The sequence below is a fragment of the Malus sylvestris genome, chromosome 13 (genome assembly GCF_916048215.2).
Source record: "Malus sylvestris chromosome 13, drMalSylv7.2, whole genome shotgun sequence".
Taxonomy (NCBI): Eukaryota; Viridiplantae; Streptophyta; class Magnoliopsida; order Rosales; family Rosaceae; genus Malus; species Malus sylvestris.
In genome coordinates this window covers 11,096,401-11,109,671 of record NC_062272.1, presented here as the reverse complement: position 1 = coordinate 11,109,671, position 13,271 = coordinate 11,096,401, and the positions used below count along the sequence as shown (strand labels likewise).

Genomic DNA, 13,271 nt, shown 5'->3' with positions numbered 1-13,271 from the left:
CAAACTTATTTGGATGTAACGACAATACAAAAGGGGGGTTGCATTTGGGAAAATGTGTATTGCTCTGTCAAGGGACAAAAAGAGAACAACAATGATCACATTTTCATCTCCAAGGGTATGGTGGGATTTATTAGATGTGCGAGCGTGATTGGAAATACATGAGTGATGACTGTTGGGATTTAAAGATGATATTGAAACTCCTAAAAGATTATCACACACTATTTGATTTGGAGGTCAAAATGTATGTTTTCGCTTCAGGTGATAGTGGATCACATGAAGAGTTAAATTAATCTGTCATCAATGTGTGATGGGATTTTTCTATATTCAAAATAAAATAAAATTAGCTAGCTATTTTAACTTTTGTAATCATAAGCTATTTTAGCAAAAATTGAACTTCATTGTTGGAGATGCTCTTTGGAGAATCTTTAAAAACATGAGTCACTAATTCAAAGTCACAATCCATCTTTACAAACTTATTCGGGGTTTTTTTATTAAAGTTTTTGTATTGAATCGTTGTTCTATAACTTGTTTGATTAAATTGGGCATTTATTTTTTGGATTAAGTTGGGATTTGATTGATTTTGTTCTGAAGAATAAGGGCAAAGAAGACTAGAAACTTACTAACTCGATGAAGAAAATGCAAGTTGAGGAATCATCGTCAAGGTAGTCCGGGACAATTTCAAGAGAAAACCTGTTATTATATTTGTTGTGGACATGGCAAGTAATTTCATTGAATTTAATCGGGTTTTCTTTGTTTATTGTAGCAATGTGGTTGTTCTACTTGATTCATTTCATTGATGATTGAAATGTGGTGTGGATTTTGATTAGGAAGTGGTAAAACAACCTTTATGCAGCAGTTGGTTTCACACACTTACGAATCTCACATTCGTGGCTATGTGATGAACCTCGACTCAGCTGTGATGACTTTACCGTTTGATGCAAATATTGACATAAGGGATACCGTTCGGTACAAGGAAGTGATGAAACAGATCAATCTTGGACCAAATGAGGGGACGCTTGCCTGTGAATCTGTACCTTGATCATTTCATTCTGCTGGTGCTTAATGTATCGGATTAATTATTACGAGTACTGATTCTATACGTTCAATTTGTTTCCAAATGCATGGCAATTTTGGCTTGATCCACTTGACTAAGCTCTCTCAATGTGGTTATTGTCGCTCATGCTTTGTGTTGTATCCTTCTTTGTTTTCCCCACTTTATTCAGAACAAACCTATCATGATAATCTCCAATTTCAGGTTGTCTCAGTCATTGGGAAGTGAGCGCATCAACTTGATTATGTTCTCGTATACGTGGATACTCCCGGTCAGATTGAGATATTCTCTTGATCCGTCTCTGGTGCTATCATCACAGAAGCATTTGCATCCACATTTCCTACTGTAATCGCTTACGTGGTACATACACCTCGTTCAGCTAGCCCAGGTACTTTCATGAGTAATATGCTGTATGCTTGTGGTATTCTTTACAAGACATGGTTGCCTTTTGTGTTTGCGATGTTTTAAAAAAACACGCCCCAAGGCGCATCTAGGCGGCTTTGGAGGCGGAGCTGGGGTGAAAACGCCTCTGCTCAGTGGGAGAAGGCGAAACATTTAGACGTGGTTGATGCGCACCTAGGTAGTTGAGGCGTGCCTTAGGTCATTCTGTGCCTTTTTTTATATAAAACTTCTCCACAGCCTTCTTTATTCGACACTCAAGTCCTCGACAACCCCACATTCTTCTTCTTCTGTGTGAAACACTGAAACCCTCCTTTCTCTTCTTCGTGCGACACTACCAACTGAGCAGGACCGCCACCACCCAGCAAAAAGGAAAGTGAGAGTGAGGGAGAGTGAGAAAGAAGAGGGAAAGTGAGGGAGAGTGTACCGAGTGAAACAGTGGGTGGGGATGTATGTTTGACTATTTTAATGTTCAAATTAATGGATATGAGAGAGAGAGAGAGAGAGAGAGAGAGAGAGAGAGAGAGAGAGAGAGGGAGAAGAGGGAAAGTGAGAGTGCATGGAGGGAAAAAGAATAAGTGGGTCATGTATATGGATCATATTAATGTTGTAAAATGAGTAGATATTAACGAGGAATTATCATTTTATTATTTTTTGATGTACGTGGACCACATTTGGATGAGTGATTTCCTTTTTGTTTGTATGCTTGTGAGTTAAAATTGTTTGTCTTGTGCAATTTTGAATGACAAAGGATATTTAAAGTACTATATATTACACACACAAGTATATGTATATATTAAATATTAAAAAATTTAGATCATGTCAAACTTTGTCTCATGTCTTAAGGCTTCCGCCTAAGCGAGGATATCTAAAACATGTCTCGCGTATAAAATATTGGTTTGCATTCAACAAGATTGACGTTGCTCAACATCAGTTTGTTTGGAGGTATGCCTTTATAAATTGTAATATGTGTGTGAATGCAGGCACAGGCCGACACACATTTTCATTAGCACTTTGCTGACATACACACACGTCGTTGAATATACTTCCTAACCATTTTGATTGTGATCATCTAAATTACGGTCACGGACTCAAAATGCAGCAGTTTTACCCTTATCTTGAGTTTTATAATTTTCCCCTTTTCACTGTAAACTCCAATATGTAATACGCACTTTGAGGTTTTTCCTTTATATCCGTTGTCTTGAAAACTGCTGTTTATGCAGTGGATGAAAGATTTTGAGACATTTCAAGCAGCAGTGAGTAGAGATATAGTTCATACTCTTCAAATTTAGCTCAGAGCCTCTTCCTTGTGTTGGATGAATTCTATAAAAACTTGCGGTCTGTTGGAGTGTCTTCGGTTTCTGGTGCTGGAATGAAGGATTTCTTTAAAGCCGTTGAAGCAAGTGCTGAAGAGTACATGGAAAGCTATAAGTAATGCCTGAATTCCAACAAACTTATATATATTGAAATGCTACTGAATAGGGATGTGTATACTTGATCTAGTCTTCACAATTTTCTGCTTCTTGTTGCTTTTGTAGGGTTGATCTGGACAAGAGACCGGCGGAGAAGCAACGTTTAGAGGAGGAACACAGAAAGGAGAACATGGAGAAGTTGAGGAAGGATATGGAGAAGTCTGGGGGAGAAACTGTGGTCGTGAGCACTGGTTTGAAGGACAAAATAAGAGGGGCAAAGCCATGATGGATGAGGACGATGAAGATGAATAAGTCGGCACATTTGCATTTTAGTGATGCTTCGTTAAGTATTAACTCACTAGTTACCAAAAGGGGCTTGGAAGATATCACTCGGGGCGGGCATCGATGAAGATTAGAGTAATTTGATCTACGTGATTGGATGGATTATGAATCGTAGTTTTCCGATATATTCTTAACCAGAAAAAAAAAAAAAAAAAAAGGCTTGTGTGTCGTCCTATTAAGTTTGAGTGCTACTGCTAGCAGTCTTGTTAATATGAAATTTATAAATTTTTACGTAAATTCATACATGTAGCAGCTGACAATTAGGTGCAACGCATTAGTCATTCCAATTCGAGGTTGCAAAGCTAATGATAAGAGTAAGTAATTTCCTCCTAAACGTTTAATTACAAGTAAAAAAGAGACTGGCAAACAAAAGAGAAGCTTACTAGTTATCTTGACCAACTAATGGTCGCGTCAGTACTTATCAACATCAAATTTTTATTCTGGAATATCATGAAAGCGAAGGTGGATGACCTAGACCACCAGGTCCACCACCCAACCTCATGAAAAAAAAAAGAAGAAAACTTCGGAATTTATTCTCCTTAGCTTCTAGCCACTACGTGATTGGATTAGTGAACATAAGTTTAATCAAGTTAGGTAGAGCAGTGTGTTACCTATCCTTTTATGCATTCAACCTCAAATTCCTCTTCCGTCTCACGTTGTAGTTAATTTTGTGTTCCACGTCTATTGTACTAAAAAAAAAGATTAATATGATTAATGTAATAAATGCGTTATTAACAATTTATCCAGTTAGAGATACATTTAAAATATGTTATATAGTTACTCTTATCAAATGCATTTAGCTAACTTGCAGACTCGCAACTTTGTAAACAAATTAACATGAGATCGTATACAGATTATTGGATCTAACTTGTTTATCAATGGTAGATAAACATCTAATCAAACTTGGAATGCGATCGAAATAAATGGAATTTAAAAGACTATATTATCATATGCATTTAACTTTACGAATCAGATAATTCATTAGTTCCACCAACTATATTTACGTTTAATTATTATCATCACAGTTGTTTTTTGCCCGCCACTCCTCTGCGCCACCGCACTGCCCGTGCCTCACCGCCCACAAAGCATACCGGCAGCAGTTACACTTAACCCACGTACTGTAACTGTAAGTCTGTAACTGCAAAATAAAATATAAAAAAAAAATCTAAATAAATTCAGAAAACGAGTAAACGAATCCAAAACGACAACGCACACTCCTGTATCTGAATTCGAATTATCCAACGTCGAACGTAACTACCTACCACGTCTCGGATTCCCGCTGTAAAATCCGTTGTAAAGGTAAAAACGAAGTGGATAGAAAGTAGATAGAAAGAGGTTTATCGGAATCTTAATCCTACTAGGATGTTCTCCTTCCTTAATTCTCGTAAAAAAAAATATATATGTTCTTCCTTAATTTGCTGTTTAATTTACAAAACTCTCTCCTCCGACTCCTCTAATTTCTTTATCGAAACAGTGTCCTAAATTATTGTCTAATTATTTAGGATTCGACAATAATTGAAGAAGATCAGATTTTGTTCGCTTGCGTCAACGTCACCGTCACGGGGGCTTTGAGTTTTCTTTTAAGTAGTTGCAGAGGGTTCAGTTAATCCAGCAGATGGTACAAATGGCAAAACACGAAGAACTTCCGATCCCAATCCACGACACCCTCGACGCCGTCTACGGCAACTCCTCCCAACTCGACGAGGCCCAGCTCCGATTCAACCGCCTGAAGTCCAAGTTCCAGCAGGTTTTCGGTCACCCCCCTCAACTCTTCGCTCGCTCTCCAGGTGGGTCCCTCTCTCTCTCTCTCTCTGGGATTTTTCAAGTTTCGATTTTGTGCTCGTGTTTGAATTTGTGATCGGACAGGGAGGGTGAACTTGGTCGGAGAGCACATAGACTACGAGGGCTACTCGGTGCTGCCGATGGCCATACGACAGGACACCATTGTCGCAATTCGGAAGCACGACGACGGAGACGCCGAGAAAGTTCTCAGAATTGCCAATGTCAACGACAAGTACCAAATTTGTACTTACCCCGCCGACCCGACCCAGGTACCAAATTGTTTGACTTGATCATCATTCGTTTAACTACAACGTTATCCAGTTGCTATCTGAGTTCAATTTCGGTCAAAGTTTTTGACTTTTTTTTTGGTTGAAGGAAATTGACTTGAAGAATCACAAATGGGGGCATTATTTCATTTGTGGGTAAGACATAAAAATCCATGCTTTGATCTGTATGTTGACTAAATTTTAGATTTTTTTTTTGTTTCTTTTTGTTTGATGATGAAACATTTGGATAGTCAAACGTTAAAACTATGGATTTCTGATGTACGGCAGAAAGTGATGGATTATGTTGTTGTTCAGGTACAAAGGTTTTTATGAGTTTGCCAAATCCAAGGGAGAAAATGTTGGACCAGTTGGACTTGATGTTGTTATTGATGGAACAGTTCCTACAGGTGTAGTTCCCACCAATTAATATCAAATAAAACAACCTTAATGTTGTCAATTTTAAGGTTAATTAGTTTGGTATTAACTATTTATAAGTACAGAGGCAACTAGTTTATCATATGGTGGAGTAAAATCCGAGACGCTACTTATTGATTTTTTTGTTGTTTCGTTTAGGCTCTGGACTATCTAGCTCTGCTGCATTAGTTTGTGCTTCTACGATTGCGATAATGGCTGCTTTTGGTTTGAATTTCCCCAAGGTATATTATATGTCTGTGTTCCGGTGATCTACAGATTGTATAGATAAGTTTCAAATGCTGACATTCCTTATTGTGAGCAGAAAGAAATTGCCCAACTTACGTGCGAGTGTGAGCGACACATTGGCACACAATCTGGTGGAATGGATCAGGTCCGATTATTTTCTCATTCCTGATTAATTTGAGTTTGATAGCCAACTGCCTGTTTGTCCTGATATTGGTTTAAATTGCAGGCAATCTCGGTGATGGCCAAGCCTGGGTTTGCAGAACTTATTGATTTCAACCCAATTCGTGCTACTGATGTGCAACTTCCGGCTGGTGGAACTTTTGTTGTGGCCCATTCTTTGGCAGATTCTCAGAAAGCAGTAACTGCTGCCACAAATTACAATAACCGAGTTGTTGAGTGTCGCCTGGCTGCTGTAAGTTTCGAATCCTAAATCCAATTTCCGAGCTACTAATGCAGGGGATAAGTATCAACCTGAGAAGGGTTTAGTAATTTTATAGTCGGAAATATTATGTACTCACAACGTGGGCTTGGAAATTTTTTTAGATTGTGCTTGGTATAAAGTTGGGGATGAAACCGCAAGAGGCAATTTCAAATGTCAAAACTCTTTCTGATGTTGAAGGCTTGTGCATGTCATTTGCTAGTACTCGTGAGTCTTCAGATCCGGTCATGGCTGTAAAGGTAGTTTTAATCGTTTCCTGCCAACATTTTGTCGATCAACGTTTTATACATTTGATTATTTTCATTTTAGGTTAATATTAATCGCTTCCCTATCTATATCAATTAAATAACACTTTGTCTTTGCTACAGGAGAATTTAAAAGAAGAACCTTATACAGCTGGGGAAATAGAGAAAATCATTGGGGAGAGCTTACCCTCTATCTTGAGAGATTCTCCGTCTTCTTTGGATGTTTTGAAAGCTGCAAAGCACTTCAAGTTATCCCAGGTACTTCCTTGGTTGTTAGCTATCTTGTGTCATTGCTAATTGTGTTGGATTTTTCTTTGAATTTGGAAATTTTGTTTTAATGTTGAAAAACTATTGTCTACCAGAGGGCCGCCCATGTGTATTCTGAAGCCAAGCGGGTATATGCTTTCAAGGATGCCGTATCATCAACAGTAAGGTGCGTATATAGTTGTGGAAGTGCAATCTGTTGGTTACAAGAAGGGGATATCCTTCCCCTCCTACCCCTCTCAGGGGTTAAACTCAAGACTTACCGCTCTTTATTAAGTACGGAGAGATACCATATGTGCTACTCCAGTCAGTGGTGTCCTATCTTAGTTCATATGAACTCTTTTCCCCCTCCCCATGCAGTAAAAGTAAATATGGTTTAAGATATAGAATGGAATTGGCATATCGTTACTAAACCAAACTACATGTTCTCCTTAGTAAACATGAAAATTTATATAGGGTTGCTTGGGGAGCGCTTAATGGTGTGAACAAATAAAAGATTTTATGCTAACGCTGGAACTGTTTTTGCAGTGATGAGGATAAGCTAAAGAGGCTTGGTGATCTTATGAATGATAGCCACTACAGCTGCAGTGTGTTGTACGAGTGCAGGTACAAATTTATATTGTCGACCTCCCTTGAATTTAAACATGCACACTACTGACGCTCTCGCAATAATAATTGAACACATCACGAAGAGCTTAATGTAGGGACATGGTATTGTCCGGTGTTGGAAGATCTTCTAATTTTTGTCACTCTTATCTTTACCATCGTTCTTTTTCACTCAACCAGCTGTCCGGAGTTGGAAGAACTTGTAAATATTTGTCGGGAGAATGGTGCTCTTGGGGCAAGGCTTACGGGAGCTGGATGGGGTGGCTGTGCAGTTGCATTGGTAAAAGATAGTATTGTCCCACAATTCATCCTCAATTTAAAGGTTTGCACATCTCCTAACATCCTTAATGGTACTCTCCCTCCGCTGTCAATTTTGTTTGAGTTGCTGGACCTAAATATCGTTTGTGGTGTATCAGGAACGCTTTTACCAGTCACGAATTGACAGAGGCGTCATCAACAACAACGATCTCGGCCTCTATGTTTTTGCGTCCAAGCCCTCCAGCGGTGCTGCTGTCTTCAAGTTTTAGTCCGAGTCATTGTGCAGTGCTTTTAGATTTCGGCTTGAACTGTAGTGTACTCTGTTTTTAGTAAATTTACGTCGATAGACCGACATGAATTTCTGTTTCAGTGTAATAAACCTGCTGCGTTCCATTAGAGTTAAGAGTTCTCTCCAAGGTTTGGAAGTTGATTAATTTCCAATGTCAAAGGATGTCATAACAGTTGAACAGTTAAACTTTCAATTGTGTTTTCCTACTCCTTTTTTCTTGATGGGCCCATCCTCCTTTGTAAGGTTACAAATATGTCCAAGCTAGTTGGACTTGGGGTGAGAGGCCCAAACTCGATATATTTATGGGCCATGGAATGTGTATTGACCTGCGTTCATATGGGTGTTCATACGAGGGTTACTCTTTTTATCACGAATCTAGTCATACTGGATAAGAGTAATGTTAGAGACATCAAATGTTTACATATTAATAAACGTGTCAGCGTTTTATTAGTTTAAAATCTGCTTTAGGATTGTTTAATTTCTTTTTAAAAGTAGCTTTTTGAAAAAGTTAGGCTAAATTTGTGCTTCCTAAATAAATTTTAAAAAAAGGTTTTTTTTCTTATAAAATCATGGTTTAAAAAAGCAGAAAGCAAAATCAGCTCTATCCATATTTCTTAAAAAAATATTTTTTTATAGGAGATTGGCGAACATTACCAATTAGTAAACTTTTATATTGACAATCCTACTCTAGTCTCTTTTTTTGCTAAAAGCACTTTTAGCATTATAGTTTACCAAATATTTACATGTCTCTTCTCACAACACAGTAGAAGCAGTTTTGAAAAAAACCCACAAGAATTCCAAATTAGCCTTTCATCTTGTGGACCATTTTCACTTAAAATAACTTGCTACATCATTTGATTACGTGAATTTGGAAAATTATATGACTTGTTAAGCGTTAACATGACATTAACGTCTAACATTACGGTCTGTTTTACCTCTACTTGCAAATGAGAGATTTTAAATTCAACTTATAAATTCGAAGTTTTAAGTTCGAATTGTATAAATCACGTGAGTATGACTAACTCATTGTATGAATAAAACAAATAATCAATAAATGAGCTGGATTATTGTAGGGTTATCTTACCTTAAGAAAAAACAAATTTAAGTTTTTATAGTATTTGATCCAAATCGAAAAAATACGCATGACTTGTCATCTTCTTTCTCTCCTTGTGAGAGACTTTCTCTCTGCTTGAGAGACATTTCTCACCACCGCTTGTGTGAGGGTTCCACTTTCGATCAACTCCAATGCCGCCCACCCTAGCTGTTGCTGGGGTCGGTGGTTGTGCTTTCTTTGTTCTGTTGTCTTCCTTGTTGCTGTTTTTCCCCTGCTCTCCTTTATGATCTGCCCATTTCTTCATACCCCCATCGGCGTTACTCCTTGTTCATCTTTGCTCCGATTTGCAGCTGCTTCATAACCGCTTTTTGTTGCGGTACTTCAAGATGGTGTGTAGAGTTCCGGTGTTCCCACCGGCTCGGGTGTTCAACACCACCACCTTCTCACTGTCTGCCTTTGTTGGCAGTGTTGCTCGTGGAATCCCACATGCTTCCTTTACATGGTTCTTGGTTCTCGTCTATGTGGATGTGTTCGGACAGGTGCTCGTGGTTGGATGTTGCAACGGCACAACATCGATTGGTTGGTGGCGAGGGTTTGTGCTGGTAGGGATGCTCGGTGGCGGGCGTAGCAAGGGAAGCCTTGGGTTTATGTTGTTGTTTTAGAGTTTGGGCCTTTACTATTTGTTGGGTCTTTTGTTTTGTTTGTTTATGCTTTTGTATCTTTGGACCTTGTACTATTCCTTTGTGTTTGGTAATGAATTTGACCCACTTCCAAAAAAAAAAACCGCATAACTTGTCTTGTATTGCCAACTCAATACTCTATATTATTTTTACCGCCGAATCATGTTCTTGAGGATCTTAAGGATTCAATGATTGTGATCGGTCATCATATATTGTGCAAAGAATTTTCGTTATGTACTATTTATAATAAATTTTAAATTTTAAAATAATTTTTTACCGCAGAATATATGAACAATTATGATCATGAAATTCTAAGAATCCTAGAAAAATAATCTAGTGAGGATCTTTTTCCATTTGTACTTCCAAGAGCAAAGAATGGACCAAACTTTGATGACAAGCGAACGTGCCTAACTCGTTACGTGTCATCCTCAGAGGCCCTGACACATATGTACCATTGATTGTGCAGTTCTAACAGAATCTTGCGTGGTCCCTTTGACTCCGTAGGGGCTAGACCCAAAAAATATCAAAACTCAGAAAAAAAGAAAAGAAAAAAATAATAAGAGGAAGAGGACGACAACCATTTTATTCTTAACCTTTCCATATCATAATATCAAGTTTAAGTTCCTGTGCTTTCTTGGAGAAGCAAAATTATCAACTGCTACAACAAAAGCACTTTGGAAAAAAGCAGCTTGTACAAAACTTATAATCAACCACTACATATATAAGTTGTTTTGGAACAAAGTTAGGAACTGATGAGAAATTTATAAGCTTAATTAGTTGTGTACATTTACACTTAGGAGTATGATTGAAGTTGAGAAATAAACTCATCTCGACCCCTTTCTCCCCTCCCAAGTTTCCCATTTCCCCCTCCTAAATTCTTCCTTTATCACGTCTCAAAAAATATATTTTCTCTCATCACGTGATTAATTATATCATAAGAAAAATAAACTTATGATCATACACAAATTAGACCTGTATTTTAGATGATTAAACTCATAATTATAGTATAATATAAAAGATTTTCTCATTACCTGCCCAAAGGATGCATGCACCATACATAAGAGATAGATTTTTCAGTGTAACTGGCACTCGAGGTGGTATATCACATATTACTATACAAATAATGAGATATGTATGTTAAAAAGTTAATAATTTAAAAAATAAAAATTTTCACCGCTCGTATAAAAATACATGATGTACCACTTATGTTTATGTTACAATAAACCATTTCTCTACACCGGGGGAGCACGATACCCATATGAACGTGTCAAATCTTTACTAATGGGTCCTCAATGTTAAAACGATGGCACATAAACTCAATTATCAACAAATCAACTTCATATAATTTACCAAATAAAATGATAAAATAAGAAAACATGGGTGGGGTCAAGAGAAGTCCCCTACCAACGAAGCATCAAAATCCATTTTATTAAATTCATGTCACCATTTTTAATTCACGTGGAGGTCCTGGGCTGTGGAGTAAGTGAAGGTGAGTGACTGACACAGATGGTTCATGGTTGCCATACCCCAACCCCATAACCCCTCCCTCCCTCCCTCCTCCATTTTTTTTCCTTTTCCAGTTAAGAAGTTTTGCCCTCTTTATCATCAACATCACAGAAGAACTTATGTGAAACGGAGACGTTAGTTCTTTTAAATTAACCATACAATATCATAAGAAAAACTTAAAATAAGTAGAATTGTACTTATTGGTTCGAGAGGTAATGTTGACGTAGTTTCTAAGGGGTAGGTAAGTCATTCTCGAATAAAATAAGAAGAACTTAAGCTCGTTTTCAAATTTTTGGACATGAGTATTGTTTAACTTAAGCTCGTTTTCAAAATTTTGGACATGAGTATTGTTTTGAAGTGTTAAATGGTATTTTAATAGCTACCCCTACTATAACTTAATGTGCATTTCTTCTCATTTGCACGTCGGTGTATAATAAATAAATAATACTTAGTCATCCACAAAAACAAATAATTTTCATTAACAAATAAATAATACTTAGTCATCCACAAAAATAAATAATTTTCATTAAGAAAATGTTTATATCTTCATAGTTGCAGACACCATTTTTGACGCGGTATGTGAAAGTGAAACACCTAGTTGAATTAATATTATAAAATCAAATTAAAACGGTCACGTTAGTTAGGGAAAGTTAACAATATTATAATTGTATTAAGAAAATTATAATGTGAAATAAATGAATGAAATTTTATTGCATGTGGTTCAATATTTTAGTGAATAACATGTTGTGTTTTCAATTCATGCGATCTAGGTTTGAAACTCTCTCGTCTTCTACATTATTGTAACAGTTTTGAAGCTTCTCCAAATTCCCTTATTACTAATAATCAAAATAATGATTGAGATTTTACCATTAAAAAGATGTGTTTCAGATAAAGTTACATAACTTCTTAATCCTAAACTTATTCGTACTCCTAATATGTTATGTCGTTAAACGATATCATAACGACTAATTATGCATAAACATAAACTCAATCGAATTTCTAACAAAAAAATATTACACAAACGTGGTATAGCATTACTCACTTCCACAATGTAAAAACTTTTTCTATAATCTTATATGACCATCACTCACGTCGTCTAGAAATTAGAAGTGTGTTTACCGTTAATCACAAAGGTCAACCCTAATTGGCCAATTGAAGCCAAAAGGGGATTTTAAATAAAATAAAATTCATAAAAAAACCCACAGCAAAGTCGAAAACTCAAAAAAAAAAAAGAACTTTAACGAAAAGCACCCGGTACTGTTCACTTTAACGAAAAGCCATATTTTTACACTAAAAAGTCAATCCTGGTACTATTCACTTTACCCTTTATTTTGTCCTTATCATTAAAACTCAAAGTTTTCAAGCAATTTTCATTAGTTTTCCTAAAAAAAAAGGTTTTTATATTAACACCTCACAAAATGTTAAATGCACCCCACATTAAAATCTAATATTAAATTACTTATTTACTCCACTATGCAATGACAATTTTGACCTTATTAGGTTTTAAAAAAAATAAAGATTTATAAATACACCTCAAATCACTTTTAGCGTATTATTTATCTTCTCAACTATCAAACATGTTGATTAAGAAAAATTGTTTTTGACGAATGGAACACGAAATTGATGTTTCAGGAGCTTCACATGAGGTAAGACTTCATAATTTTCATTGTTTTAGTGATTTCGATGACATCGATAATTATTTAATCTTGCGTTTGCTGCATTATTTAAACTTCTATATTCATATTCATCTTTTAGTGTTCATATGGTTAGATTCAATCCCTGAAAATTAAAAATGAGTGTTATAAGATTTGAGAAATGTGGGGGTGTAAAAAAAATATGAGGTGCATGTACAAAATATAAGATGTATATTGAGAATGTGGGGTGGGGGTATTATGGGAAAGTAAGTGGGGTGTATTAAGATAATTTTTAAATGAAAAAACAAATATGGTGTGTATTAAGTTTTTAACAATTTGTGGGGTGTTAATATAATTAGTAAAAAAAAAATGCCATGCAAGTGT

At 36.5% G+C, this 13,271-nt stretch overlaps 1 protein-coding gene and 1 pseudogene across 1 annotated transcript; both read left to right on the top strand.

Annotated features, from left to right (window-relative positions):
• Positions 1–52: 52 nt before the first annotated feature.
• LOC126595238 (GPN-loop GTPase QQT2-like) lies at positions 53–3,298 on the top strand (annotated as a pseudogene).
• Positions 3,299–4,622: 1,324 nt separating this feature from the next.
• Positions 4,623–8,219, top strand: LOC126597293 (galactokinase-like). The gene is made up of 13 exons (XM_050264073.1): positions 4,623–4,991; positions 5,071–5,255; positions 5,362–5,408; positions 5,568–5,659; positions 5,826–5,908; positions 5,989–6,057; positions 6,139–6,324; positions 6,456–6,590; positions 6,720–6,854; positions 6,959–7,029; positions 7,389–7,466; positions 7,647–7,788; positions 7,883–8,219. Exons 1-13 carry the CDS (start codon positions 4,820–4,822, stop codon positions 7,991–7,993), a joined length of 1,506 nt encoding a protein of 501 aa, XP_050120030.1. The 5' UTR covers positions 4,623–4,819; the 3' UTR covers positions 7,994–8,219.
• The last annotated feature ends 5,052 nt before the right edge of the window (positions 8,220–13,271 follow it).